This window comes from Rhincodon typus, chromosome 41 (genome assembly GCF_021869965.1).
Source record: "Rhincodon typus isolate 14 chromosome 41, sRhiTyp1.1, whole genome shotgun sequence".
In the NCBI taxonomy this organism is placed as follows: Eukaryota; Metazoa; Chordata; class Chondrichthyes; order Orectolobiformes; family Rhincodontidae; genus Rhincodon; species Rhincodon typus.
Window position 1 is genome coordinate 9137202 of NC_063372.1, and position 26978 is coordinate 9164179.

At 44.8% G+C, this 26978-nt stretch overlaps 1 protein-coding gene across 4 annotated transcripts in view; it reads right to left on the reverse strand.

Annotated features, from left to right (window-relative positions):
• LOC109926570 (RNA-binding motif, single-stranded-interacting protein 2-like) overlaps positions 1 to 20715 on the reverse strand; it is a 109693-nt gene extending 88978 nt beyond the window's left edge. For all 4 annotated transcript variants that reach the window (XM_048618930.1, XM_048618928.1, XM_048618929.1 and 1 more), the window contains exon 1: positions 20552 to 20715. In XM_048618930.1, coding sequence (XP_048474887.1) covers positions 20552 to 20691 — 140 coding nt within the window. In that variant the 5' untranslated portion in view covers positions 20692 to 20715. The remainder of the gene's footprint in view (positions 1 to 20551) is intronic.
• Between the last annotated feature and the right edge of the window lie 6263 nt (positions 20716 to 26978).

Sequence of the window (26978 nt, forward strand, 5' to 3'; positions counted from 1 at the left end):
CCGTAAATGAATAAAGAAAACAAAATCTTAAAAGGACCGGGCAGCACGCAGCACACACAAATTCGAAGCAACACTGGTGGCTATCCTACCTCTAAATAAACCATTATGGAAATCATACTCCAAATACTGTGTACAATCACTGCAGTACTAACACGTTTTCAATACTTCTGGATTTACTTTCTCTTTGGCCTTCCTAGACCCCTCTCTCCTGTCACTGTGCCTCCTTTCCTTTCTCTTCTCCTGCACTGTGCCCTCCTGAATCTCCCAACACTGACCCTTCAGTGCTCCTTGGTACTTTAGCTCTCCTGTGGCCATCCCAGGTTCGACCCCCACTTGGAGTAAACTGGCAGCTTCCCTCTTCATTCTCTGTAATGCCCATTAGGGCAACCATCACACATGGCAACATCAGCTGCCCACCTCCCACTCTCTCTCTCACCAGCCTTCCAGACCTGTGTGCCCAATGGCGCCTAATGCTGACAAGCTCCTCCTCATCCAACTCGCCCCTCATAGTGCAGCTCCTGTAGATCTCTACCGACAGGTCAACTCCCAGCACGTCACACCTGGCAATCTTCGTCTGGTGGCCTAACCTGCAGCAAATCCCTTTCATTCATCATCCTTTGCTGGCCTACACCGGCTCTCAGTCAAGTTTACTCAATTTTAAAATCGCCTTTCCCATTTCATTAAAACATGCTTCAGGTGTGCGTTTACATAGAGGCTTGCACAACCACCAGACTACTCACAATGCTTCCCAGCCAATGAAATACCTTTTGAAGTGTAGTGGTAGCAAGTGCAGAATCTAATTTGCACCCGGCAAACTCCCACAAGCAGCAATGCGATCATCTGATTTTTTTTTTGTTTGTGTCATGCCCATCAATCTTGCCCAGAGCACAGAAGACAACGGCCCCGCTCTTCTTCAAAATGCCAGCAGAGAAGGCCAATAGGGTACCAGGTTTAAGTTACACGTGGCTGACAACAGCTCAGGCAGTGCAGCAGTTCCACAGTCAGCTTGGATTGTTGTGATCCAGCCTCTGGAATGGGGAATTGAGGCTTGAACCTGGTATTCTCAGTCTAAATGTAAATTCACAGTCCCATGGAAGAACAGCAGGGGACGCTCCTCAGGGTTCTGGCCAACCTTCATGCCCCAAACCAATGAGATCCCCTCTCTCCCAAAAATGTCCCAGACTAATTGATCCTTCATTTCATTCAAGTTTGTGGGATCTTACTGTGTGCAAAATGGCTACCACCTTATCCAACATAATGTGGAGGCGCTCGTGTTGGACTGGGGTGGACAAGGTCAGAAACCACATGGCACCAAGTTATAGTCCAACAGGTTTATTTGAAAACACAAGCTTTTGGAGCTTACTCCTTCTTCAGGTGTTAGTGAGAGAGGTAGTATCAGACACTGAACTTATAAGTAAAAGACCAAAGGGTCACACCACTGATGAGGATATACTAAACAAACCTAAGATGCTGTTAAATCTTTAGTCAGTTAGAAGGTGTTAATTGATTAATATGTATACGTAAATCCCCAAATTCCTTTGGAGTCACTGTCCTGAGAGAACTAAAGGTTTTATCAGCGTAAAGAAGAGGTGACATTTTAGGTCAGACAATGCATGTTAGGTGCGAGACAACAAGGTGCAGAGCTGGATGAACACAGCAAGGCCAAGCAGCATCATAGGAGCAGAAAGGCTGACGTTTCGGGCCTAGACCCTTCGAGGCTTTGTTTTGAATCTGTTTGTGTTTTGGTTTAGAGTCAGACTGGTTTTATTTGTAAAGTAGGAATTTATAAAATGTCACATTGACTGACTGTCTATAAATTGTGTGCTTTTTAAACAAAATACAATGTATCTGCAAATACAAATTCATCCCAGTGTGTGTGTATGTGTGTGTGCACGCTTGAGAGACAGTGTGTGTGTGAGAGAGGATCTGTGTGAGAGAGACAGTGTGTGTATCAGAAAGGATTTGTGTGAGTGTGTGTGTCTGTTTGTGTGAGTGAGTGTGTGTGTGACAGTGTATAGTGAGGTGGGGTCACCTGTGGTGCAACATGAACCCAAAATCCCGGTTGAGGCTGTCCTCATGGGTACTGAACTTGGCTCTCAGCCTCTGCTCGGCGACTCTGCGTTGCTGTGTATCCTGAAGTCCACCGTGGAGGACGTTTACTCAAAGATCCAAGGCCGAATGTCCTTGACCGCTGAAGTGTTCCCCCACTAGGAGGGAGCATCCCTGTTTGGCCATTCATCTGTTGTCGTAGCGTCTGCATGGTCTCGCCAATATACCATGCCTCAGGACATCCTTGCCTGCAGCGTATGAGATAGACAATGTTGCCTGAGTCACATGAGTATCTGCCGTGCACGTGGTGGGTGGTGTTTCCATGTGTGATGGTAGTGTCCATGTCGAAGATCTGACATGTCTTGCAGAGGTTACCATGACAGGGTTGTACAGTGTTGTGGCTGACGTTGTCCTGAAGGCCAGGTAGTTTGCTGCGAACAACGGTCTGTTTAAGATTTGGTGGTTGTTTGAAGGCGAGAAGTTGAAGCATAGGGAAGATTGTGGCGAGGTGCTCATCGTCATCGATAATGTGTTGAAGGCACACACACACACACACGGTGAATCTATGGGGTGAACTTGTATTTACAGATACATTCTATTTTGTTCAAAAAGGACACAATTTATAGACAGTCAGTCAATGTGACATTTTATAAATTCCTACTTTAGAAATAAAACCAGTCTGACTCCAAACCAAAACACAAACAGATTCTGAACAAGGCCTCACACCTAACATGCATTGTCTGACCTAAAATGTCCACCCCAGTCCAACATAGTATGTGGGCTTTTGAAAGCAGAGTGTTGCCTACAAGGTGCTTAATGATGTTAGAGGGATGCAATTTCTAAAATTTCTTTATCTTTAGTGATGTAGCTAGAATTAATTAAGGGAGACATGGTGACACAGTGGTTAGCACCATTGTCTCACAGCACCAGAGACACGGGTTTGATTCCAGCCTTGGGTGACTGCCTGTGTGGAGTCAGCACATTCTCTCTGTGTCTGCGTGGGTTTCCTCCAGGTGCTCCAGTTTCCTCCCACAGTCCAAAGGTGTGCAGGTTAGGTGGATTGGCCAAGCTAAATTGCCCCTAGTGTCCAGGGACAGGCTAAGTGGGTTAGCCATGAGAAATGGCTATGTAGCATGAAAAAAAACTGGGAAGAATCAAACGTAAATATTTGAGATAGAGGAGTAATCCCTCTAGATTTGATGATGTAAAGTGATGACGCTGGGGGATAGGTGAAACTTTTTTGCTGTGTGGTTTAAGGTTTTTCTAAACTGTGCTCAACATTTAGATAGCTTAGTTTGTTTTATTATATTTTTCTTCTTTTTGACTAAACTTCTTTTTATTGTTAAAGAAAATCAGTCACCTTGCGTGTTTACGGTTCAGTGAATAACAACACGTCAAAATAAAGAAACTTGTACATGATCTATCAAGCCAGGTTTTCTTCTGCAATCTACGTGTCCATCATTACCATGAGCTGGGATCTTAGCACAAGTCAGAGTATAAAATCTGCAGTCTACAAATGCATTTCTCCAAATATCCCCTCTTGACATAAAAAAAATTACATGTACTGCATGATTGACAGCTACAAGTTACCCAATATACATGGTCCATCAAGAAAATGATCACTCAAGAACAAAAACTATTGGCTTACTCCAGTCAGCCCCTGCACATACATTGCATCCATTGTCTTTAAAGTGTTCAGGGCTTCTAATGGTACACGTACAAGTTGACACTGGCTACTTATCTGATGTCTCTTACAGTAGGTAGCAGATCTTAAAATCTACACAATTTCAGCTGTTCACTTCTGACACCATGTTTCATGTGCTAGTTCAATGGCTTGTGCTTGCATGCCTCAAACCATAACCAACTACATGATAGGTCACATGATTATGGTAAGTCACAGTGTACAAGTCCCTGTAGCCTTTGCAGAGTCATGAGAAATTGCGCACCTCCCGTTGAACATGCACACAATGGGCAATTTGACTTCCTTTGCCTCCACACTGGCCCAGAAAGATATAAAGGGGCGAGCTTACCATCTCGAGGTCTGGACCCTCTGTCACGGGAAGGGAGGCTTGGCCTAGCTGATGGCACTCACAGGTGGGTAACTGACACTACAAAAAATGATCAGCAGTGAGCATCTGGAGGCAATGCCCACAGGGAGTGGTTGAGCAGAATGACGGCGATGTGCTGAAAGGGATAAAGAGGAGGGGGAAAGAAGTGGAAGGTTAAGTTGTAGAAGGAGGCTCATGTGGAGCAGAAAGACTAGCATGAACTTAATGGACTGAGTGGGCTGTTTCTGTCCTCTAACTGTTGAGTGAATCACCCGGTCACTAACTGCCGTTGGCATGGCTTAGTTGTGCTTGCTGCAGGTGCTGACACAGTGATGATGGAAGCCACTTCCATATGTAATTCAGTGGCTGGGAGGTACACTGTGTCACGCCCTGAGGATATGAGAGGCAACACAGAAACGCGAATCATTTCCCTCTTCCAAAGGCTAGTTCAAGAAAAAATATGCTGCTATCGATCAGGAATGCTGTCAAACCAGGCTGTGAATGCAGTAAGTGGAACTTGTACTCACTCACATGACAGATTCTAACAGCCACATCTTGCAACTGACTGTCCTTGCATTGTGCTGCATTGCTTTAGCAGCTCATGCTCCAGAGGATAGAAGCTCATTATAGCTGCTAACACAGGCTCCAAATTACATTCCTGCACAAGGCCCCAACTCTTTCTCCACACTCAGAAAGCATTTCATTGTTTTGGGAAGCACTTTAGGATGTCATGGGTACTCTGCCAGTGCAGCCTATCTTTGTTAAGCAGGTGACACCCACCAACACCAACACCAACACCGCCCCTTCCCCACATAAGCCGATGCGTCACTCCCAGCAACACACTGCTCGTGTGGGCCAAAGGCACTGAACATGGTCTGACTGTTCAACTGCAGGGGCATCACATCTGGGCCTGAGCCAGTCCTCACCTGATTTCAGCACTTCAAGAGGGGATGCAGATGGGAGTTACCAAGGGGGTCAATCAGAGTCAGAGTCTTTGGCTGGTCCTCTCTGAATCTCTCACACTCCCCTCTAACCATCAGCCCCATCCCCTGCTCGATCCCCAGCATTAGATATGCGAGTCCCCATCACAGAGCCTCTACTGCACCCCTGTTGGCATTGGCAACTTGGCACAGGCATGGCATCAAACCTTCAAACTATAAACACCAGTTCAACAATAGCAAGGGTAAAGCCTTCAGTTATGGACCACTCTCACTGCCATCTGTGGCAGAAAAGCCATGGTCCCATTCTTTGGAAATCACTCTGTAGCTCCTCATCCTCTGTTCTCCTAATTTCTCAACATGTCTCTTCAGCTAAGTGTTCGGTAACCTAAGGCCCATGTTGCCTTAGTAACTGGCCTAGGTGCAAGGCCTCTCGTCAAGAACCAAAGTTAAGTACACTTTGTGGTGGTGGTGGCACTGCTCCCTGCCCAGTTGGATACCTTCTGCAGTAGAGGGCATCTTACAACTCTAATTCGCCACACAATTACCTGTCGCGTTAACTCCAAGCAAAAGGATGCTCAGACATTCATAGAACATAGAACAGTACCGCATTGTACAGGCCCTTTGGCCCACGATGTTGTGCCGACCTATTATCCTACTAAGATCAAACTACCCTGCATACCCTACATTTTACTGTCCTCCATGTGCCTATCCAAGAGTCACTTAAAAGTCTCTAAAGTATCTGACTCCACTACCACTGCCGGCAGCACATTCCACACGCCCACCACTCTCTGTGTGAAGAACCTACCTCTGACATCTCCCCTATACCTTCCTCCAATAACCTTAAAATTATGTCCCCTCGTAATAGTCATTTCCGCTCTGGGAAAAAGTCTCTGACTATCCACTCTATCTATGCCTCTCATCATCTTGTACACCTCTATCAAGTCACCTCTCATCTTTCTTCACTCCAATGAAAAAAGCTCTAGCTCCCTCAACCTTTCCTCATAAGACCTGTCCTCCAGTCCAGGCAGCATCCTGGTAAATCTCCTCTGCACCCTGTCTAAAGCTTCCACATCTTTCCTATAATGAGGTGACCAGAACTGAACACAATATTCCAAGTGTGGTCTAACCACACTATAGAGGTTTTATTTTTATAGGGTTTTATTCGCCATTCCCTCTGCCACAGCCTCTCTGTGCAAAAAATGTCCCTCAAATCATCAACATCAGAAAGTCCCTCACAAAAACCAAAAAGGTTGAGCAAAGAGTGGGCACAATGTAGCACTCACTCCCATAGGGAGCAGTTGAGCGAAGTTGGATAAACCAGAGGGAGAAAGGAATCGAAGGGTACATCAATGGGGTGAGATGAAGGAGGATGTTGGTGGAGGTTCTCGTCAAGGAGCGAATGGGCAGAATGGTCTGTTTCAATGCAGTTGGTATACTGCTAAGAATAGTCTGTCACTAACTAAGACTGCTAACTCCTCTCGAAATGCAAGAGTAATCTCCAGGATACTTCCAGGAGAAACAATAAAAAAATCAAATTGTGAGATTAGTTGATTTAATTTTCTTTTGAACATTTAATTGCTTAGTTAGAAAAATACTGTAGGGATGGGGGTTTGACAGGAAATGGACTGTTCACTTGACAGCTCAAAGGAGATGAATTACTGGATTCAGTAAGTACTTTGCCAACACTGTTTGTGGGGCAAGAATGAGGATTTTTTGCCCTGAACTCTTCTCGCACCACTGCAATCCTCAAGCAAACCTCTCCACGATGGGCTTGTTCCCACTGACTGCAGCCCCATCATGCTTTCTGTCTTCAGCCACTCTGCTGTCTTTTCTGTTGGAGGGGATTGTTACCAGGGCTTCCTGGTAATAGCCTGTGTCACAGATAGTGCCACTGAGCAGGCAGCCTCTCAAGCTTGTCAAGAGGGTCTTTGCGTCAATAAAAACCTCAAAAAAGGCCCTGCTAGTAAATTTGACGGAAGCTCCACAATCTCAACTTCCAACAGAGGCCAATCTCCTTCAGTACATATGGGGGCAAAAGGGTGAGTAATTTTCCCAACTGGCTGTTGGAAGGTAGGATCACCCAAGAGATGGACCAATAGCAGGGCGTTGGCAATGGGAGGGTCATGTGGCTAGACCACCAGGAGCACTTCCAAGCAGAGTTGATGACTCTCTTTCTCATACCAATGCAGGGGTCACACAGTTGTGGCTCACAGCTTCAAGGACACAGGTTCACTTCCACCTTAGGGCGATTGTCTGTGTGGAATTAGTATATTCTCCCTGCCTCCTCCCAGAGATAGTAAGAACTGCAGATGCTGGAGTCAGAGATAACACAGTATGGAGCTGGAGGAACACAACAGGCCAGGCAGCATCAGGGGAGCAGGAAAGTGGACTTTTCGGGTCGGGACCCTTCTTCAGGAATGGGGAGGGGAAAGGGAGCTCAGAAATAAATAGAGAGGAGGGATGGGGCTGAGGAAGGTAGGTGGGATGGTGATAGGTGAGTGCAGGTAGGGAGTGGCGGGGATTGGTCCATGAGGTGGGAGGGTGGATAGGTGGGAGAGAAGACGGACAGGTCAAGGAGGCAGGGATGACAGGAGGGTTGGTCATGGGATGAGGCTGGGTGTGGGGAGATATTAAAACTGGTGAATTCCATGTTTAGGCCGTTGGGCAGTATGCTCCCGACACGGAATATGAGCCTACAGCCCAATGGCCTAAACGTGGATTTAACCAGTTTCAAAATCTCCCCATCCCCGGCCTTATCCCATGATCAACCTTCCCTCTCATCCCCGCCTCCTTGACCTGACACAATCTGTCCATCTTCTCTCCCACCTATCCACTCCTCCCACCTCACTGACCAATCACCACCACTGCCTACATGCACTCACCTATCACCATCCCACCTACCTTCCCTAGGCCCATCCCTCCTCTCTCTATTTATTTCTGAGCTCCCTTCCCCCTCCTCATTTCTGAAGAAGGGTCCCAATCCAAAACATCAACTTTCCTGCTCCTCTGATGCTGCCTGATCTGCTGTGTTCTCCCTGCCTTCTCTCTCTTCTTTAAACACACGTTTTTTGGTCACCTGTTTCATTGGCTTAGAGTCCATCTTGCTTTGTTTTCTGTCTGCGAAGAATGCTTCAGTTTTTCTTAACAGTACCGTACAAATACAAGCTAATGTCCTTTCAGAGTGCTCTCTATTTATTATTGATTCTCTGAGTGAGACAGAGAGGCACTCAGGGTTCTTTCAGAACCACTTGCTACAAGGGATTTTTGGACAGAATTGCATGGCACAGTAACAGCCATTTGGGCCTACTGGCTGAGGCTGCAAACAAGCCTCCTCCCTATTTCATCCAATCAGTATATTCCTCTCTCTAAAATAGTCCTTTTGCCTGAGACAGCAATATCTGCATTGTTCTTGTGACCTCATGTCCGATACGCACCGCTCATATGTGGTGAAAATTAGGCAATCACTTTGCCAAACATTTCTGTTTCACCCTCAAACATGACCCTGAATTTCCTCTGTGGCTCACCACTTCCAAACCCTCTCCCATTCCGACTTAGTGCTCTCAGACTTTGGCCATTTTTGCCAAGATCCAACTAATCTTTAGGAGCAATCCCTCATTGTTCTCTGAGCTTCTGCATTAAATTCAACAAATTCAGACCTTAGTTCTGTCTTTCTTTGCTTTCTGCCTGTTTCTCCTCTCCACGTTCACAAGAACACAATTACAGAAGGAGTAGACCACATGACTTTTCAAGCTTGTTTGCGCCATTCAATCTGATCATCGCTAATTTTGGGTCTGAACTTTCTCACCTGCTCTTTGTATCCCACAATTCCCCGAGAGACCAAAACTCTTAATAAAGTTAACTATGTGGATAGACAATGATGGAGCATCCACAACCCTTGGGGGTGAAGAATTCCAAAGATTCACCACCCTCTGGGTGGAGAGATTTCTTATCTCAGTCCAAAATGGCTAATCCTTTATCTTGAGACTGTGGCCCCATGTTCTAGATTCCTCAGCCAGAGGGAAACAGTCTCTCAATATCAATCCCGTCAATCAACCAGCTCCATATCACTCCTTTCCAGTTTTTCCACAGAAGCAAACAATCACACAGCACAGGAGGAATCCATTCAGCCCATAATTCATATGCTGGTTCTTTCAAAGCATCATCCAATTAGAGTCATAGAGACATAAGCACAGCAACAGACCCTTTGCTCCAAACTGTCCATGACAACCAGATATCCTAAATGAATCTAATCCCATTTGACAGCATTTGGCCCATATCCCTCTAAACCCTTCCTATTCATATACCCATCCAGATGCCTTTTAAATGTTGTAATTGTACCAGCCTTCACCACTTCCTCTGGCAGCTCATTCTATACATGCACCACCCTATACATGAAAAAGTTGCCCCTGAGATCCCTTTTAAATCTTTCCCCTCTCACCTTAAACCTATGCCCTCTAGTTTTGGATTCCCTCGCCCTGGGGAAAAGACCTTGTCTATTTACCCTATCCATGCTCGTCATGATTTTATAAACCTCTATAAGGTCACCCCTCAGCCTCCAATGCTCCAGGGAAAAAAGCCCCAGCCTATTCAGCCTCTCCCTATAACTCAAACTCTTGAACCCTGGCAACATCCTTGTAAATCTTTTCTGCACCCTTGCAAGTTTCAGAACATCTTTCCTATGGCAGGGAGACCAGAAGTGCACACAGTATTCCAAAAATGGCCTAACCAATTTCCTGTATAGCTGCAACATGACCTCCCAACTCCTACACTCAATACACTGACCAATAAAGACTAGTGTACTAAATGCCTTCTTCACTATCCTATCTACCTGCGACTCCATTTTCAAGGAACTATCTACCTGCACTCCAAGGTCTCTTTGTTCAGCAAAACACCCCAGGACCTCACCATTCAGTGTATAAGTCCTGCCCTGATTTACCTTTCCAAAATGCAGCACCTCACATCTATTTAAATTAAACTCCATCTGCCACTCTTCAGCCCAATGGCCCATCTGATCGAGATCCCATTGTACTCTGAGGTAACCTTCTTCGTTGTCCACTACACTTCCAATTTTGGTGTCATCTGCAAACTTACTACCATACCTCCTATGCTCACATCCAAATCATTTGTATAAATGTTGAAAAGCAGTGGATCCCGCATCGATCCTTGAGGTACACCACTGGTCACAGGCCTCCAGTCTGAAGAGCATCCCTCCACCACTACCCTCTGTCTTCTACCTTTGAGCCAGTTCTGTATCCAAAAAGCTAGATCTCCCTGTATTCCATGTGATCTAACCTTACTAACCAGTCTACCATAAGGAATCTTGTCAAATGCCTTACTGAAGTCCATATAGATCACATCCACCACTCTGCCCTCATCAATCCTCTTCATTACTTCTTCAAAAACCTCAATCATCAAGTTAGTGAAACATGATTTCCCACTCACAAAGCCATACTAACTACCCTTAATAAGTCCCTGCCTTTCCAAATACATGTAAATCCTGTCTCTCAGGATTCCCTCCAACAACTTGCCCACCACCGATTGACCCCAGTTTTATCATGGCCTTCAAACCTTCCTGTTTCAAGTACTTAAGCAATTCACTTCTGAAAGTTATGGTTGAATCCACTGCTATTTGTGGCAATACATCAAAGAAATTCTCATCACCCCTCCGGTTCTTTTGCCAATCACCTTCAATGTATATCCCCTGATTTCCAATCCTTCTGTCAACGAAATCATTTTCTCAATTATTTATTATACCAAAATTCTTGAAGATTTGCAACATCTCAATGAAATCTCCTCTGAAGCTTCTCTCCACCTCAAAGGCCTTAACCTCCCTCCTGAAGGTATGAATTCCTTTCGTAAGTATGTTGACAGGTCTCAAACCTTTTATACACCTGTTCTGCTCGTCAGTCGTCTGTGTTCTGGCGGTGTTTGTTTGCTTATCTCTGGCAAGCAGCCTTCACATTCAGGAACACAGAAACCAAAGCAGCAGTCCGTTCAGCCCCTTGAACTCCTTCCTGCCATTCAATGAAATCATGGCTGATCTGCATCTGAACTCGCACTGCTCACCTTGATTTTCGGAATGGTTATTACCCCTTGCCCAAACTATTATCAATTGGAGAGATTTCAAACTTTCTCTGTGGGAGGAAGTGTTTAATGACATCATCCCAATTCAGGGTAATATTCTGCCCCATCCCACCCCACTTCAATGCCCTCAGACTAGAGAAAGCAACTGAGGATCACCCTCCCCCCACTGACATATTGTCGTGCCTGCCACTTCATACTTTTTGTGCAAATGCTTGACGGAGCAAGTCAAGAGAAAACCCTCAACGGGAAAACTTTTGCAGCTTTTCACTCCAGTTTCAGTTCCTTCTCAGTCCATTCACAAATAGAAAGGACTGGTCCAGTCGGAGGAGGCAACCCATGAACCACAGAGCACACAACAGCAAGGAGGCTAGCCGACACTCTGCACCCAAAGGCTTTTGGCCTTGCCTGAACTAAAAACCACATTTGTTTCCTGTGTTCAGTTTGGACACTGCATCTCAGCAAGGAGACGTTGGACTTGGCGGGGCTGCAACACAAAATCACCAGTACGATCCTGGGGCTACAGGGCTTAACTTGTCAGAGCCTAATACCAAGGGATTTAAAATCAAATACAAACTTGTTGACAGACTTATTCAAATGTCTTCAACTAGGGGTAAATTACAAGGCTAGGTTGCACATTCTTTGGAAGCAGTGGGTCATCAACAGATTTTACATGTGGTGAAAATGCTGGAGAAACCCAGCAGATCTGGCAGCATCTATGGAAAGAGAAACAATTAACATTTCGAGTCTGATACAACTCTTCTTAAGGACTCATACTGCACTCAAAACGTTAACACTGTTTCCCTCTCAGATTTCCAGCAGGTTTTGCTTTTATTCAAAATTCAAAATATAATTATTGCGACCAACCTGTGCAGACACACCTCTGGAGTAGGTTGGACTTGAACCGAGGTCACCTTACCTAGAAGAGGGACTCTACCTCTGTGCCACAACAGCCCCACAAATTATATAGTCTTGGCTTGTCTTTTCTTGAGTATTAATGACTGTGGAACCTGAGATTCGATTGAAAGTTTCAAAACTGATATGGACAAATGATTGTTGGGCAGGGTCACTAGGGGTTAGAGAAACACAGCAAGTAGATGGTGTTCAGATATAGATTGGCCATGACCTAATTTGAATTGAGGAACTGAATGGTCTTTTCCTGTTTCGATTTCTGTTTCTAGGGAAGGTGGTTAACTGCCCTGCATCAGCTAACAGCAGAAATAGGTACCAGTGACTGAAAGGCATGTCTCAGGTCTATGTTGCCTAGGAAGAATTTTTGGCTAGCCAATAGGAGGCCTCGCAAAGATGTGCCACCTAAATGTTTATGTTGCCCAATTAAGCAGCCTATTGGGTTTGGAACATTCAATTTTGGAGAGGTTGCGTTTAAAATACTGACTCTGGTTGGGTTCCATGGATGGCAGCAGCCCTCTAACAGCCCATTTCAATGGCCATTCTTCACCTGTTATCCCACATGGTGTCCAACTGCTCAACTATGGCGGGTTTTGTTTCTCAGCCTGGTCCTGTCGCCAGGCAACCTATCAATGCCAGCCAAAATCACAATGGTCCTGGCAGGTCACCTTTCTCTGATCGATGTATCTGTTTCAAATGAGGCCATGCCATTCCCAAATTATCATCAGAAGGGGTCTGTAATTACTTTTTAATCCATTTATTAACACAGACAAAGAAAACAGACATTTGCCCTATTCACAGATTGATGATTTGGCTGTTGCTACCTGTCATCTTTAGGTGAGCTGCGAATCTTTCTTCTAGGCGTTTGCCACCCCCTGGTACAGAGTGACTCATTTACACTTATTCTTAACAATTGGGCTTCTACATTCAAGGGTTCTCATGCCCGATAATCCTTATGACTTCATCAGATTGGGTGGAATTTAACACAGTCTTCAGCATTAACCCTTTCAGAACCATTGCTGTATAATGTAGAGTAAAGGAAACCTTGTTTGGCCTCTGCCAGTCTCAACCCTCATTGTACAATGGTCAATGTGCAGTCACATACATCAGAAAGTCAGTTGGTGAGGGGTAGAGCTGGAGCCAATCATTACGCACTTTTATACCCATTGATTTACAGAGGCACATATTGCAAGCATGCATCTCCTCACGCAACATCCATGCTTCCTATTTATACAGACACAACATTGTTGCCTTTGGTAACATAAGCCTGAGACATGCCCTTCAGTTACTAATACCTGTTTCTGCTATTAGCTGATGCAGGGCAGTTAACGACCACGTAGAAACAGAAATTGAAACAGGAGAAGAACATTCAGAACCTCAAGGCTGTTCCAGAATTCAAATTAGATTGTGCCAATCTGTACCTGAACTCATCTTGTCATGCCCAATGGGGAAAAAAAGGCCAATGCACTTGCATTAAACAATACCCCTTACCTGTGCACATCCATGGAATCCACATTGCCCAGGCATGGGGTCCCATTGTTTCTTGATCTCACAAGCCCTTAATTGCTCAAATGTGGAGGAAGGCACAACAGCTTAGCATCTCAAAGAGGACAGGCCTGTTATCCAAGGTCTCCTAGTAGTCTTAGTAACAACATCTATCTTACCAATATCAGAAATCAGATGACACCAGGTTATAGTCCAACAGATTTATTTGAAATCACAAGCTTTCAAAGTCATCAGGTGAAGTGAGAGAGAAGCACACAGGCACAGAGTTTATAGACAGAGAGATCAATGGGCAGAGAGATCAAAAGATCATACAAATGGTGAGAGTGGAGGGTCGATAGGCTGAAGAAAAGGTCTCTGCAGGTGATCAAGAGTGTCAAACAGTGTGAGTAAAGTGTCAACAGCTGAATAACAAGCAAAGGATGATTCAGAGGAATTCATCAGGCAAGTGAAGTTCTGGAATTCTTCCACAAACCCCAAGATGTCAGCAGCGAGCCCAATTAGACAACGAATGAACCGGAGCAGTTGACTGAGAGGTCTACAGTGCAACAACCAAAGAAGAAAGAGTCGAATTGGACCCCTGCAGAAGGTCACTGCCCTAGGCTCGACATGTATGCTCAAGCTGTCAGGAGATGCGTTAATGCCAGATTTATCAGCCACGCTCACAGAATAGCGCAGAACGTCACAACGCAATGCTATCCATGCTCTCAAGCCTGATCGCAAAATTGTCAACAAACCAGCAGACAAAGGAGGAGCTATTGTCATACAGAACAGAACAGACTACTGCAAACAGGCGCACCAACAACTGAACAACCAGGAACGTTACAAACAACTACCTGCTGATCCGTCAAAGAACACACCCATCAACTGAACAGACTGATCAAGACCTTTCATCCAGACCGTCAGAGTCTCGTCGACTTAGGAGACTTCTACTGCCTTCCGAAGATACACAAAGCCAACACATCTGGACGGCCAATCATATCAAGCAACAGGACCCTGTGTGAGAACTTCTCTGGCTATGTCAAAGGTATTTTGAAACCCCTTATACAAGGAACCCCCAGCAACACTACAGACTTCTTACAGAAACTCAGCACCCGCAGACCAGTCGAATCAGGAATATTTTACGTCACAATGGACATTTCAGCACTCTACACCAGCATCTCCCACGATGACAGCATCGCCGCAACAGCCTCAGTTCTCAACATCAACAACTGCCAATTTCGGGATGCCATCCTACAACTCATCTGCTTCATCCTCGACCACAATATCTTCACCTCGAAAACCAGTTCTTCACCCAGACACACGGAACAGCCATGGGGACCAAATTTGCACCTCAATATGCCAACATTTTCATGCGCAAATTCCAGCAAGACTTCTTTGCTGTGCAGACCTCTGACCAATGTTATAAACCAGATACATCGACAACATTTTCTTCCTTTGTACTCATGGCGAGGAATCACTGAAACAACTCCATGGCGATATCAGCAAGTTTCATCCCACCATCAGACTTATCATGGACTACTTTTCAGAATTGTTCTCATTCTTGGACATACGCATCTACATCAAGAACGGACACCTCAACACCTCAATCTACCGCAAGCCTGCAGATAACCTCATGATGCTGCACTTCTCTAGCTTCCATCCTGAACATGTTCAAGAGTCATCCCCTATGAACAAGTCCTGCACATACACAGGATCTGCTCAGATGAGGAGGAATGTGATGGATACCCTCTTGAATACCCTTTTGAAGGACGCCCTCATAAGAACGGGATATGATGCTCAACTCATTGATCACCAGTTGCGACGCGCCACAGCGAAAAACTGCAATGATCCTCTCAGAAGATAGACATAGGATCGGACCAATAAATGTCCAGTACTTCCTCGGAGCAGACAGACTACATTATTGTTCTTCGCAGCTTTCAACATGTCATTGATGATGATGAGCATCTCGCCAAGATCATCCCCATGCCTCCACTTCTCGCCTTCAAACAATCACCAAACCTTAAACAGACCATCGTTCGCAGCAAACTACCCAGCATTCAGGACAACATCGACCACAATACTATACAACCCTGCCACAGCAACCACTGCAAGACATGTCAGATAATCAACATAGAGACTACCACCACACATGGAAACACCACCCACCCGGTACACAGCAGATACTCACGTGACTCGGCCAATGTTGTCGATCTCATATGCAGCAGGCAAGGATGCCGCAAGGCATGGTATATTGGCAAGACCATGCAGACGCTACGACAATGGATGAATGAGGACACTACGCAACCATTGCCTGACAGGAATGTTCCCTCCCACTCAGGGAACACTTCAGCGGTCAAGGACATTCAGTTTCTGATCTTCGGGTAAGCGTCCTCCGAGGCAGCCTTCGAGATACACAATAACGCAGAATCACTGAGCAGAAACTGATAGCCAAGTTCTGGCCTCGACCGTGATCTTGCATTCATGTCTCGCTACAGGTGACCCCATCATACTGTTCTGTATCTGTAAAATCTTCCTTACTGTCCTGCTTTGATACCATCACCTTGATAAATTGTTATGATCTCTACCTTAATTAATTTGTACAGTTTTGGATTACTTATTACTTTGGTTGGACCCTCAGCATGCAACTCTTATACCTATTATGTTATTCCAGTCAGTTGGTCTGTCTCCAGCACCACTTTATTTTTAATTTTTTGTAATTATCTCTCTGCCTCATTTAATTGGATTATCAGTCATCCCATCGATTATTATTCAGCTGTTGGCACTTTACTCACACTGTCTGACACTCTTGATTACCTGCAGAGACCTATCATTCAGCCTGTTGACACTCCACTCTCACCATTTGTATGATCTGTTGATCTCTCTGCCCAGTGATCTCCCTGTCTATAAATTCTGTGCCTGTGTGCTTCTCTCTCATTTCACCTGACGAAGGGACAATGCTACGAATGCTTGTGATTTCAAATAAATCTGTTGGACTATAACTTGGTGTCATCTGATTTCTGACCTTGTCCACTCCAGTCCAACACCTGCACCTCCACATCATATCTTACCAATATAACTTGTACTTGATTGCTATGGAATAAACAGCATCTTGTTTAAGACAAGAGCCTCTTCTTGTTAAACCACCTAATGGATTTCCTCTGTCACACTGGACAAAGCAGGTCTTGTAGATCGCAGCCTAAAAGATGTTGGCACAAATTTACCTTACGATGACCAGAAGTCCAGTGCATTCATACAACATGATATCACAGGTAGGCATCCGAAGATTTAGTTTAGACAGACCATTACAGCATACTCTATAAATCTAACTGCTCATGGCACTGCCCACATTCAGATCAACAAGTGGCACCTGATTTGGGAACATAAGATGATAAGAAACAGGAGCAGGAGTAGGCCATCCACCTGTTCAAGCCTACTATACCAATCAATGAGATCATGATTGATTTTCTACTTCAGCAGCATTTTCCTACACTCTCCCTGTATCCCATGATGTTTTTACTAAGTAGAAATCTATCAATTTCAGTCTCAGTCTCGAACGGACTCAATGACTGCCCCTCCATAACCCTCTGGTGTACAGGATTCCAAAGATTCACCACCCTCAGTGAAGAAATTCCTCCTCATCTCGGTATTTCAGTCTGAAATGGCTTACTCCTTATTCTGAGATTGTGTCTCCTGTTTTATGCACTCCCTGCTGTGCCCTGCCTGTCCCTATAGTTTGATGGGCATAAAAATGAGCTTGGGGGAAGAGAACAGTCAGGAAGCACCGTCCTGTGGGTGAGGAGCAGGTGATGAGGCACTGCTACAGACTGCAGTTGTTCGCAAAAATCCACTGTTGGCACAGACTTTCAAACAGACATCACATCGACAAAATGCAAGCTGCTCTGCCTTGCAGCCAGCCTGGGAAGTAGACTTCAACCTTCCAACTAGAATTGGGGCCTTTGCCACTCCACTGTCCTCACTAACTCGCCCCAGAAATTGGAGTCAATTACTGCACAATTCCCTGTGTAATGTGCTCCCAGTTCCACAGCAATGCTGCAGGATGATTTGGACAAGTTGAGTAAGTGGGCTGATGAAGTATAATGTGGATATATGTGTGGTTATCCACTATGGGGGCAAAAAGAGGAAGGCATATTATTATCTGATTGGGAAAGGGAGAGGTGCAATGAGACCTGGGTGACCTTGTACCCAGTCGCTGAAAGTAAACATTACAGGTGCAGCAGGTAAATGGTCTGTTGGCCTTCATAGCAAGAAGATTTGAGTCCAGGAGCAGGGATGTCTTGCTGCAATTGTATAGGGCCTTGGTGAGAGGAAGGATTGCAACAAAGACTGATTCCTGGGATGGCAGGACTGACAGATGAAGAGAGACTGGGTCAGTTAGCACTATATTCACTGGAGTTTAGAAGAATGAGGGGGGATCTCACACAAACCTATCAAATTCTAATAGGACTAGACAGGGTAAATGGAAGAAAGATGCTCCCAATGACCGGGGAGTCCAGAACCTGGGGTCACAGTCCAAGGATACAGGATAGGCCATTTAGGACCGAGATGAGGAGAAATGTCTTCACCCAAAGAGTCGTGAGCCTGTGGAATTCTCTACTACAGAAAGTGGTTGAGGCCAAAACACTGAATGTTTTCAAGAAGGAGCTGGATACAATTCTTAGGGTGAAAGAGATCAAAGGGTATGGGGAGAAAGCGGAAACACAGAACAAAACACAGTACAAAACTCTGGTGCGGCCGCACTTGAAGTATTGCGTACAGTTCTGGTCACCGCATTATAGGAAGGATGTGGAAACATTGGAAAGGGTGCAGAGGAGATTTACCAGGATGTTGCCTGGTATGGAGGGAAGGTCTTATGAGGAAAGGCTGAGGGTCTTGAGGCTGTTTTCGTTAGAGAGAAGAAGGTTAAGAGGTGACTTGATAGAGACATACAAGATGATCAGAGGATTAGATAGGGTGGACAGTGGGAGCCTTTTTCCTCGGATGGTGATGGCTAGCACGAGGGGACATAGCTTTAAATTGAGGGGTGATAGATATAGGACAGATGTCAGAGGTAGGTTCTTTACTCAGAGAGTAGTAACGGCATGGAATGCCCTGCCTGCAAAAATAGTAGACTCGCCCACTTTAAGGGCATTTAAATGGTCGTTGGATAAATATATGGATGATAATGGAATAGTTTAGTTTAGATGGGCTTCAGATTGGTTTCACAGGTCGGCACAACATCGAGGGCCGAAGGGCCTGTACTGCACTGTAATGTTCTATGTTCTATGTTCTATGATCAGCCATGATCATATTGAATGGCAGAGGAGGCTCAAAGGGCCGAATGGCCTATTCCTGCTCCTGGTTTCTACGTTTCCACTCCTGAAGCTTTCCTTCCAAAATGGAGACCGTATTTTCAACAGCCTTTTTTTTAAAAAAGACCTTTGTGTGTCGTCTCACCTCAGGAGTATTAAAAGTGCCATTGAACAATTGCATGCAGTTTTCATGGCATTGAGTCCACACACACTTAACCCCAATTGCTTCATTTAGTCATAATTTGCAGGTTAAAAAAATAATCAAGGGTCACTCCCAACCAAATCTGTCTTTTTGTTTGGGGTGGTGGAAGGACCTAGTAGGACTTTCCCTCATCTCCACTGGTGATTTTGCCCTGCCCTGCAGAGTCCTGGAGGTGAATCCTGAACTTCTGAAAATTCTCAGTCCATCCTGGAAGGTTGGTAACCTCCCCCGACGTGACTTTCACAAAGCTCTTCAGGTTGAGAGGCCAACCAACCCACAAAGCATTTTGAGAAGAATTTGCACTCAGAACGCTTTACGTTTTCATTTCAAGTTTTAGTCCAAGATCAGGCTGGATTGCCTTGCTCATACCAGGCATACCACTCAGTGGGTATGTGCCTGCAAGACTCTTCAGTTGGCACAGCAGCAAAGAGAGAGAGAAAAATAGAGTGCCCTCAGAAACAGTCTAGGCTTTACCAGACTGGAAGTGATTGCTGTCACCGGAGGGGTGTCTGAAAGGCAGTGACGGTGCCATGGGGTGCTATTTCCCATCACTGGCAATGCTCACTTTAATGAACACAAAAGATGCCCCATGCAAAAATGCTGATGATAAACTGGAGAAGGAGATAGAAATAATTATATTAATCCCAAGATCATTCTATTTGACTGAGGAGAAACAGGCCATTTGGCTCTTCCAGAAATCTCTGCCATTCAATGTGCTTATGGCCACTCTTCAACCTCAGCCAGATATTCATGAAAGGTTTTTCGATTTGCTTCATGCCCAGAATATGGACAGTTGCAACTTTTGACTTTCAAGGTTACCTCTCATCAACTCCAAGGAACATAGGCCCTTTCTACTGCATTGGGTTAGACAGTGAGAAATACTAACATCACTATCAGCCTTGTTGGATTTAAGGGAGCCAGGTCAATCCTCAGATCCTCCAGCATGAACCTCAAAGGACACAGTCAGTTGGTTTCTCTGTGATAATGGCAGAGGCAGCAACGTTAGCACATGTACAGGCCCCATCATTGGTCCTTTATTTGATTGCGAGTTGCTTTGGTGCATCATGCCATGCTAACACTACGATCAAAGCACACAATGTCACATTTCTGTATTGCTGCACAGACAGACACAGGGCTAAACAAAGACAAAAGGCATAGGCTGCAGTTCTCAACACGTGCCATTCTGAGGCCACGTTACCAGGGTGCCCATCACTTTGAAAGCCCCCCTCCCAAATCACATATCCCCTTTCACAGCCTCAACATCATACCCACACCTCATATTCTGAGCTCTAATTGACACCCAGTTGTGTGACAGAGGCAAGTAGTTAATCAGATGAAGACTGGAACTTTAAGCATGGTCAGGGATTTGAAAGTTGCAACATTTTGAGAGATTTATTCAATTCATGATCATTGCTGTCAGCAAACAGCACACCCAAGCAGTGCCCAGCCATCACAAGAATGTCTCAAAGATGTTGTTCACCTCTCCTCCAGTCCCATAGGATCATTTAAAGTGCACAAAGTACTTACGGTTGGCAGAGCATGACAAGGTCCTGGTCAGTCGTACCAGGGTGAAGCCCACGGATGTAGAGGTTGGTTTTACTCAGTTGCTCCCCTCCAACGCTACTGCTGTTACTGCTGCTGTTGGTGCTGGGACTGGGCGGTGCCATCTGCTGGGCAGGTGGGGCATAGGGCTGCTGAAAATACAAAATCCGATTCCATTACCTGCTGGGAAGTCAAAACGAGAGAAAGTCCTGCCTACTTTCGAGTTGAGGTGGCAAGTTCCCTGCCAGGAATGGGGACAAACAACACAGGTAGAGGTGGCAATCTTGGTGAGCGAACTCTGTTCAAGGTGCCTGTCAGATGTCGGAGATAAAGTGGGACACCAAGATTGGGGATGCCAGCTAACATTACACCTCAGGATTTGGGACCAAGTGTGATTCACAATCATTAATAGTATGCCAATTATATTGTTAAGGGCATTGTTAATTAAGCACCCTGAGCACTGATAAAGAGAGACTGGGGTGCAACGGTAGTGTCAGGGCATTAAAAAAAGACACTGGGGGCCCTCTTATGACACGGTGGTAGCGTCCCTACCCCTGGGCTGGCAGACCTGGATTCGAGTCCTACCTGCTGTAGAAGTGTATAATTATATCTCTGAACAGATTGTTTAGAAAAATAGGTTAAATAAATTTAAAAACAATAAAGAGAGACTTCTGAGACACTGAAGTAGCAGGTTAGAGGCAGACATAGGTAACACTAAATTCTATGAATAGGTCAACTGTCAAGAAAAGGATGTGTGTCTAGTTTCGCCCTTTCTACATTCAGCTTGGGATGCATTTATCATTGATGACATATTTCACAGGCTTGTATCAAACATACAGCACAGATACAGATCATTCAGCCCATCTGCTCCATACTAGTGCTTATGCTTCACTCAAGCCTCCCCCGTCGCTCCCACAAGCCCCCACTCACAATATCCCTCCATTCCCATCTATTTATCCAACTTCCCCTGAAATAGATCTCTGTTTGCCTCCCACATTCTCACCACTCTCAGCTGAGTGAAGCCATATCTGCGGAATGCCTAATTGAATTTAGGAGTGATCATGTTACATTTCTAGCCTCAAAGTTTTGGGCTCCACGTAAGTGGAAACATCTTCTCCACACCCAAATGACTGAACTTCATAATCGTGAAGGCCTCCATCAGTCCCATTAAACCTTTGTTAATGAAACTCAATTACGAGGTTACCTCTCTACTAATTGTCTCAACTGATCAGATTTATAGTACAGAAATTGATGTGCATCATACGGTTATGATAACAGGTCCGAGGTTCAGTGATGGCGCATCCCTGAGGAAGAGTTATTTTACAATAAATCTGCCTGCTGACATCTCCCAAGTGCTGATTAACAACTGCAAATGGTGATATCTTCAAACCAAATTATTAGAATTATAGAATTGTTACAATGCAGGAGGCCATTCAGCCTGTCATGTCAGCACTGGTTCTATCCCCTAATCCCAATTTCCTGCTTTTATCCTGCACACCATTTCTATCCAAATAACCATCCAATCCCCTCTGGAATGCCTCAATTGAACCTGCCTCCACAACATTTCCAGTCAGTGCATTCTCGACCCTAGCTACGCGCTGGGTGAAAATGTTTTTCCTCACATCACCCTTCCTTCATTTGCACATCACTTTATATCTATGCCTCTCTCATTCTTGTTCCTTTTACACGTGAGAACAGCTTCTCCCGATCTGCTCTGTCCTGCTGCAGCTCATGATTTTGAAAATCTCAATCAGATCTCCTATCATCTTTCTTCTCTCCAAGGAGAACAGTCCCAATTTCTTCAATCAATCCTCCTTACTGAAGTTTCTCATTCCTGGAATCATTCTTGTAAATCACTTCTGCACTCTCTCCAAGGTGCTTTCCTATCTTTCCTATAATGTGGCACCACAACTGTATACAATCCTCCAGCTGAGGTCTACAAGTCTCTTATACAAGTTCAACATTACTTCCCTGCTCAGATATGATCCTAGGATGGAGTTGACATTACTGTTCCCATCGCTATTCAAATCACTCTTTCCTCTACTCCCATTGTGTCAGCTGTGGCTCAGTGAGTAAGTAGGCTCATCTTGGAAATAAAAAGACTGTGGGATCAAGCCTCGCTTGAGGATAAAAATTGAGGCTCACACTCCCAGTGCAATCCTGACGGAGTGCTGCACTTCCAGAGATGCTGTTCTTTTTCCCTGATTTGAAACATGAAACCCAAGGTTCTGTCTACTTGTCAGGAAATAGGAGCAGACCCCTTGAACCTGCTCCACTTTTCGATAAAATCATGGCTAATCAGATTGGGGCCTCAACTGCATATTTCTCTCTGCCCTGTAACCCTCGTCACTTCCATTAATCAAAAATCTAACTCAGCCTCCACTGGTCTCTGGGGAAGAGAATTCCACAGACCAATGATCATTTGAGAAAAAAAACAAAAGCCATTCATCTCCTTTTTAAATGGATGGCCCCTTATTTTTAAACTGTGTCACTTCACTCCAGTCTCTCCCACAAGGGGAAACATCCTCTCAGCATCCACCCTGTCAAGTCCTCTCAGGATCTCACAGTTTCAAGAATATGACACGATTCAGAGTCAAGGAGTTCTCCTTATCAAAGCTGATCCCTCAATGAACACCAGCTGCAAAGGCAAAAATCTACGAATGCAGGAAACTTGAAATAAAAATGAGCAATACGCAACCAAGTCAGACAGAATCTCAGAGAGAAACAGCCTTAAATTATCAGCTGAATGGTCTTTTGCCAAGGTATTGACCTGAGAGGTTCATTTCAGCTTTCTCCCCACCAATGCTGTTAGACCTGCTTAATATTTCCAGTATTGTCTATTTCCATTTCACCAAAACATCATGATAACTTTATTGTTTGTGGGAGCTTGCTGTGTGTCAATCAGCAACTGCTTCTCAAACATTACAATTGTGGCTACATTTCAAGAAAGAAACTTCATTTGTAATCTGTGATGTGGTTACGAAAGGCACAACATAACTTATGTTTTTAAAGTAATGACTAATGCCGAAGAATGTTGGCACAACAACGAATCAAAATACAGAAGGGATATAGAAGACTTGGTGACGTGGTGCAATAAGAACAACCTCTCTCTCAACGTCAGCAAAACTAAAGAACTAATCATTGACTTCAGAAAGAAAGGAGGAAAACACGCCCCCATCTACATCAATGGAACTAAGGTTGAAAGGGTGGAGAGAATTAAGTTCCTTGGAATGACGATAACCTTCAACCTGTCTTGGACTTCCCACGTAGATGCAACGGTCAAGAAGGCACAACAATGCCTCTTCTTCCTCAGGCAGCTCAGGAAATTTGGCATGTCCATAGGGACTCTCACAAACTTCTACAGATGCACCATTGAAAGCATACTGTCTGTGTGCATAACTGCCTGGTATGGCAACTGCTCTGACCAGGACCGTAAGAAACTACAGAAGGGAGTATGCACAGCCCAGACCATCATGGAAGCCAACCTTCCATCCATGGACTCCATTTACACAGCTCGTTGCCGCGGAAAGGCTGCCAACATCATCAACCAATCGCACCCCCGTAATCTCCTACAATCTCTTCCATCAAGCAAATGATACAGAAGCTTGAAACACACACCAGCAGCTTCAGGAACAGCTTCTTCCCAGCCGTTATTAGACTAACGAATGGACTCTCCAGCCTCAAATAATGCTGATCTTGCTAACGTGGATCTTGCCTAGCGCACGCCCTGTGCAATTGTAACCTGTATGCCTCTGTCTAAGTTTTTTTTACAACCTTTGATCTGTACATCCGTGCTTACTGGGATCTGCCTATATTGCTCATAAACAAAGCTTTTCACTGTACTTCAATACAGGTGACAAGAAATTAAATCAATCAATCAATTAAACCTCAAGTGGCTCACTCTATTGGCACAAGCTCGATAATTAGTGCCATGGGTCTTGACATGGCTGCCTGTCAAATTTCAGGCAGGTTGTTGGGTTAGGAAGCATATGTCTGTAATGTGCATCTCTGCAAATAAATGCTAATGAAAGTGTGTAGGGATTGGTCCAGTTCTATGCTTCACCACCTAGCTTTCTGGGTTATAACACCATGCACTGGAACAAGAACAGGATTTCAAGACTTTTATAATCCTCTCAATGCTAGTTCCTTATGTCATCCTTCTTTTATCTTCCTCTTCATGGCTGGAAGTAAAGATCACACTAAGCTACTAGTTACTAAGTATCCTTAACCTTTCAAGCTGTACCTTTGCTTGGCATTTTCCGCAGGGTCACCAACTCTGATTGGACATATTCCTGCAAGTCTCAATACATGCCCTCCCACCTCCCAACTACCCCATCCACTCAAAAAGCCTTTCTTTTCATACCCCTGCCCCCAGCGTCAGAGAGACCAAAGTGTTCTGTCTTTCCATCCTAGAATTTGCTCACAGCACATTCCAGGATGATAATGTTCAATTCCAGGAAACTCCAGGGCGATCCTGGAGAATTGATGACAAGAGGTTGTCCCAAATAATACAGCCAGGAGTTGCTGCATGTGAAGGAGCACATGCATGGAATCACAGAATAGCTTACAACACAGGCATTTGACTCATTGTGTCCATGTCAGCTCATTGCAAAAGCAACTCAGTCCTACTCCCCTGCCTTTCCCCACAGCCCTGCAAAATGTATTGTTTTCAGTTTCCTGATTCCCTTTTGAAAGCCTCAATTGAATCTTGCTCCCCCATACTCTCAGATAGTGCATTCCAGATTCTGAACACTCACTGTGTAAACAAGTTGGTCCTCATATCATCATTTCTGCTTCTTTTGCCCGTCACCTTAAATCTGTGTGCCCTCATTCTCAGTCCTTCCACCAATGAGGACAGTTTCTCCCTATTCATTTTGTGTGATCCCTCATGATACTGATCAAATCTCCCTCTCAAGCCATCCCTTTTCTACAATCAGTCTCAATTCTGTCAATCTTTCCTTGTAACTGGTCTCTCATTCCTTGAAACATTCCTGAGTTTTGTTCTTGTTTGCAAACCAGTGTTTTACATCTGCCATGAGCTCCAATGGTGGCTCAATGGGTAAAAGGCCACCCAATGTAAAATTAAGCCATGCAGTTCAAGAAGCTCTCTATTCAATCAGCGACGATGACAGGATAAGATGTTTAAGAAAATCAGCTAGTTTTGAGTTTTGATCACACGTACATAATGCTGGTGTTTGCATCTTCTGCCATGGTCAAATGGTCTGATTGCAACTGTGACCAATGAGACTGCCTTGCTGAGATGGAAGTAAGAGAAACCGCTTGCATTTAAATAGCGCCCTTAGCTTCACCAAAGATCCCAGGAACATTATCAGTCAAAGTTTGATGCCATGTCTCATCAAGAGATAGGGCTAAAATCAGAGGGTTTTCCCTGTGCCTATTAAACTATAGCCCAAAATTAGCATGACAAAAATGCCATAACCAATTTGGTCTGGATAGGCCGAACAACAGAGTGGTGAGCATGACGCTTCTAGGATCCGGGAATATCAGCTCCAGAAACTGGACTTTGTGGTTGTCAGTACAAGGATAGAAGCCCACCAGGAACATCAGAAAAACTGTGTGTACAACTCATTGGTTCCCCTACAACGGAGAATTGGTGGCAATTGCCCAATTGTTCCCTGATTTGGGCCTAGTCAGGCCCTCGGGTTTTATGTAAACAACGGGGGATGTAAACTTCCAGAATGAGGCGACAATTCAATATCAATTGCCAAATTGTGACAACCAAATTTCTAGTAGTGCCAGTGATAATACATGTCAAAGTGGCTCAAGACGTGTTAAACCATGACTTCCATTTGGGTAAAGTGACTGTTGTTGTGTGGGCAAACATTTATGTCAACTCAAAATCTACCCCCCCTCCCCAAACAGCACTGAAGATGTGGAAAGACTGCCTTTCCGGCAGCTGTAGGATTCAGGGAGACATGTTGACCAGAAGGCTATGGGATCTTGCTCCACACAAAACAGCTGCTTGCTCTTCTTTCAATACTGCCAATGGGCCTTTCCCAACATCCTCCCGGATCACAGGAGTAGAAGCTAGGGCCTCAGTCTGCAAAACGAAGCCATTCTCAGCAGGAACTTGGTTGAGACAGTCAAATCCCTTTTAAAAATAGACCCACTCAGATAGGAAGCGATCTCACAATGGACAATGGATTAAACCTCACAGAGGTACAAAGGCAAGAGTGTTAAACCCGGTGCAATATCCAGTGATCCCCTTCTCCTCATCAGTGCTTTCCTGGAAACCTTGAGGTCTGTTTGTAATATTGGCAAACAACAAGGTGCAGTTACAAAGCGCCTTTAGCATTTCTCAGGGACTGCTGCTGGGCAATATTAGAGTCATATAAGGAGATGATGTGGAGGTGCCGGTGTTGGACTGGGTGAACAAGGTCAGAAATCACAT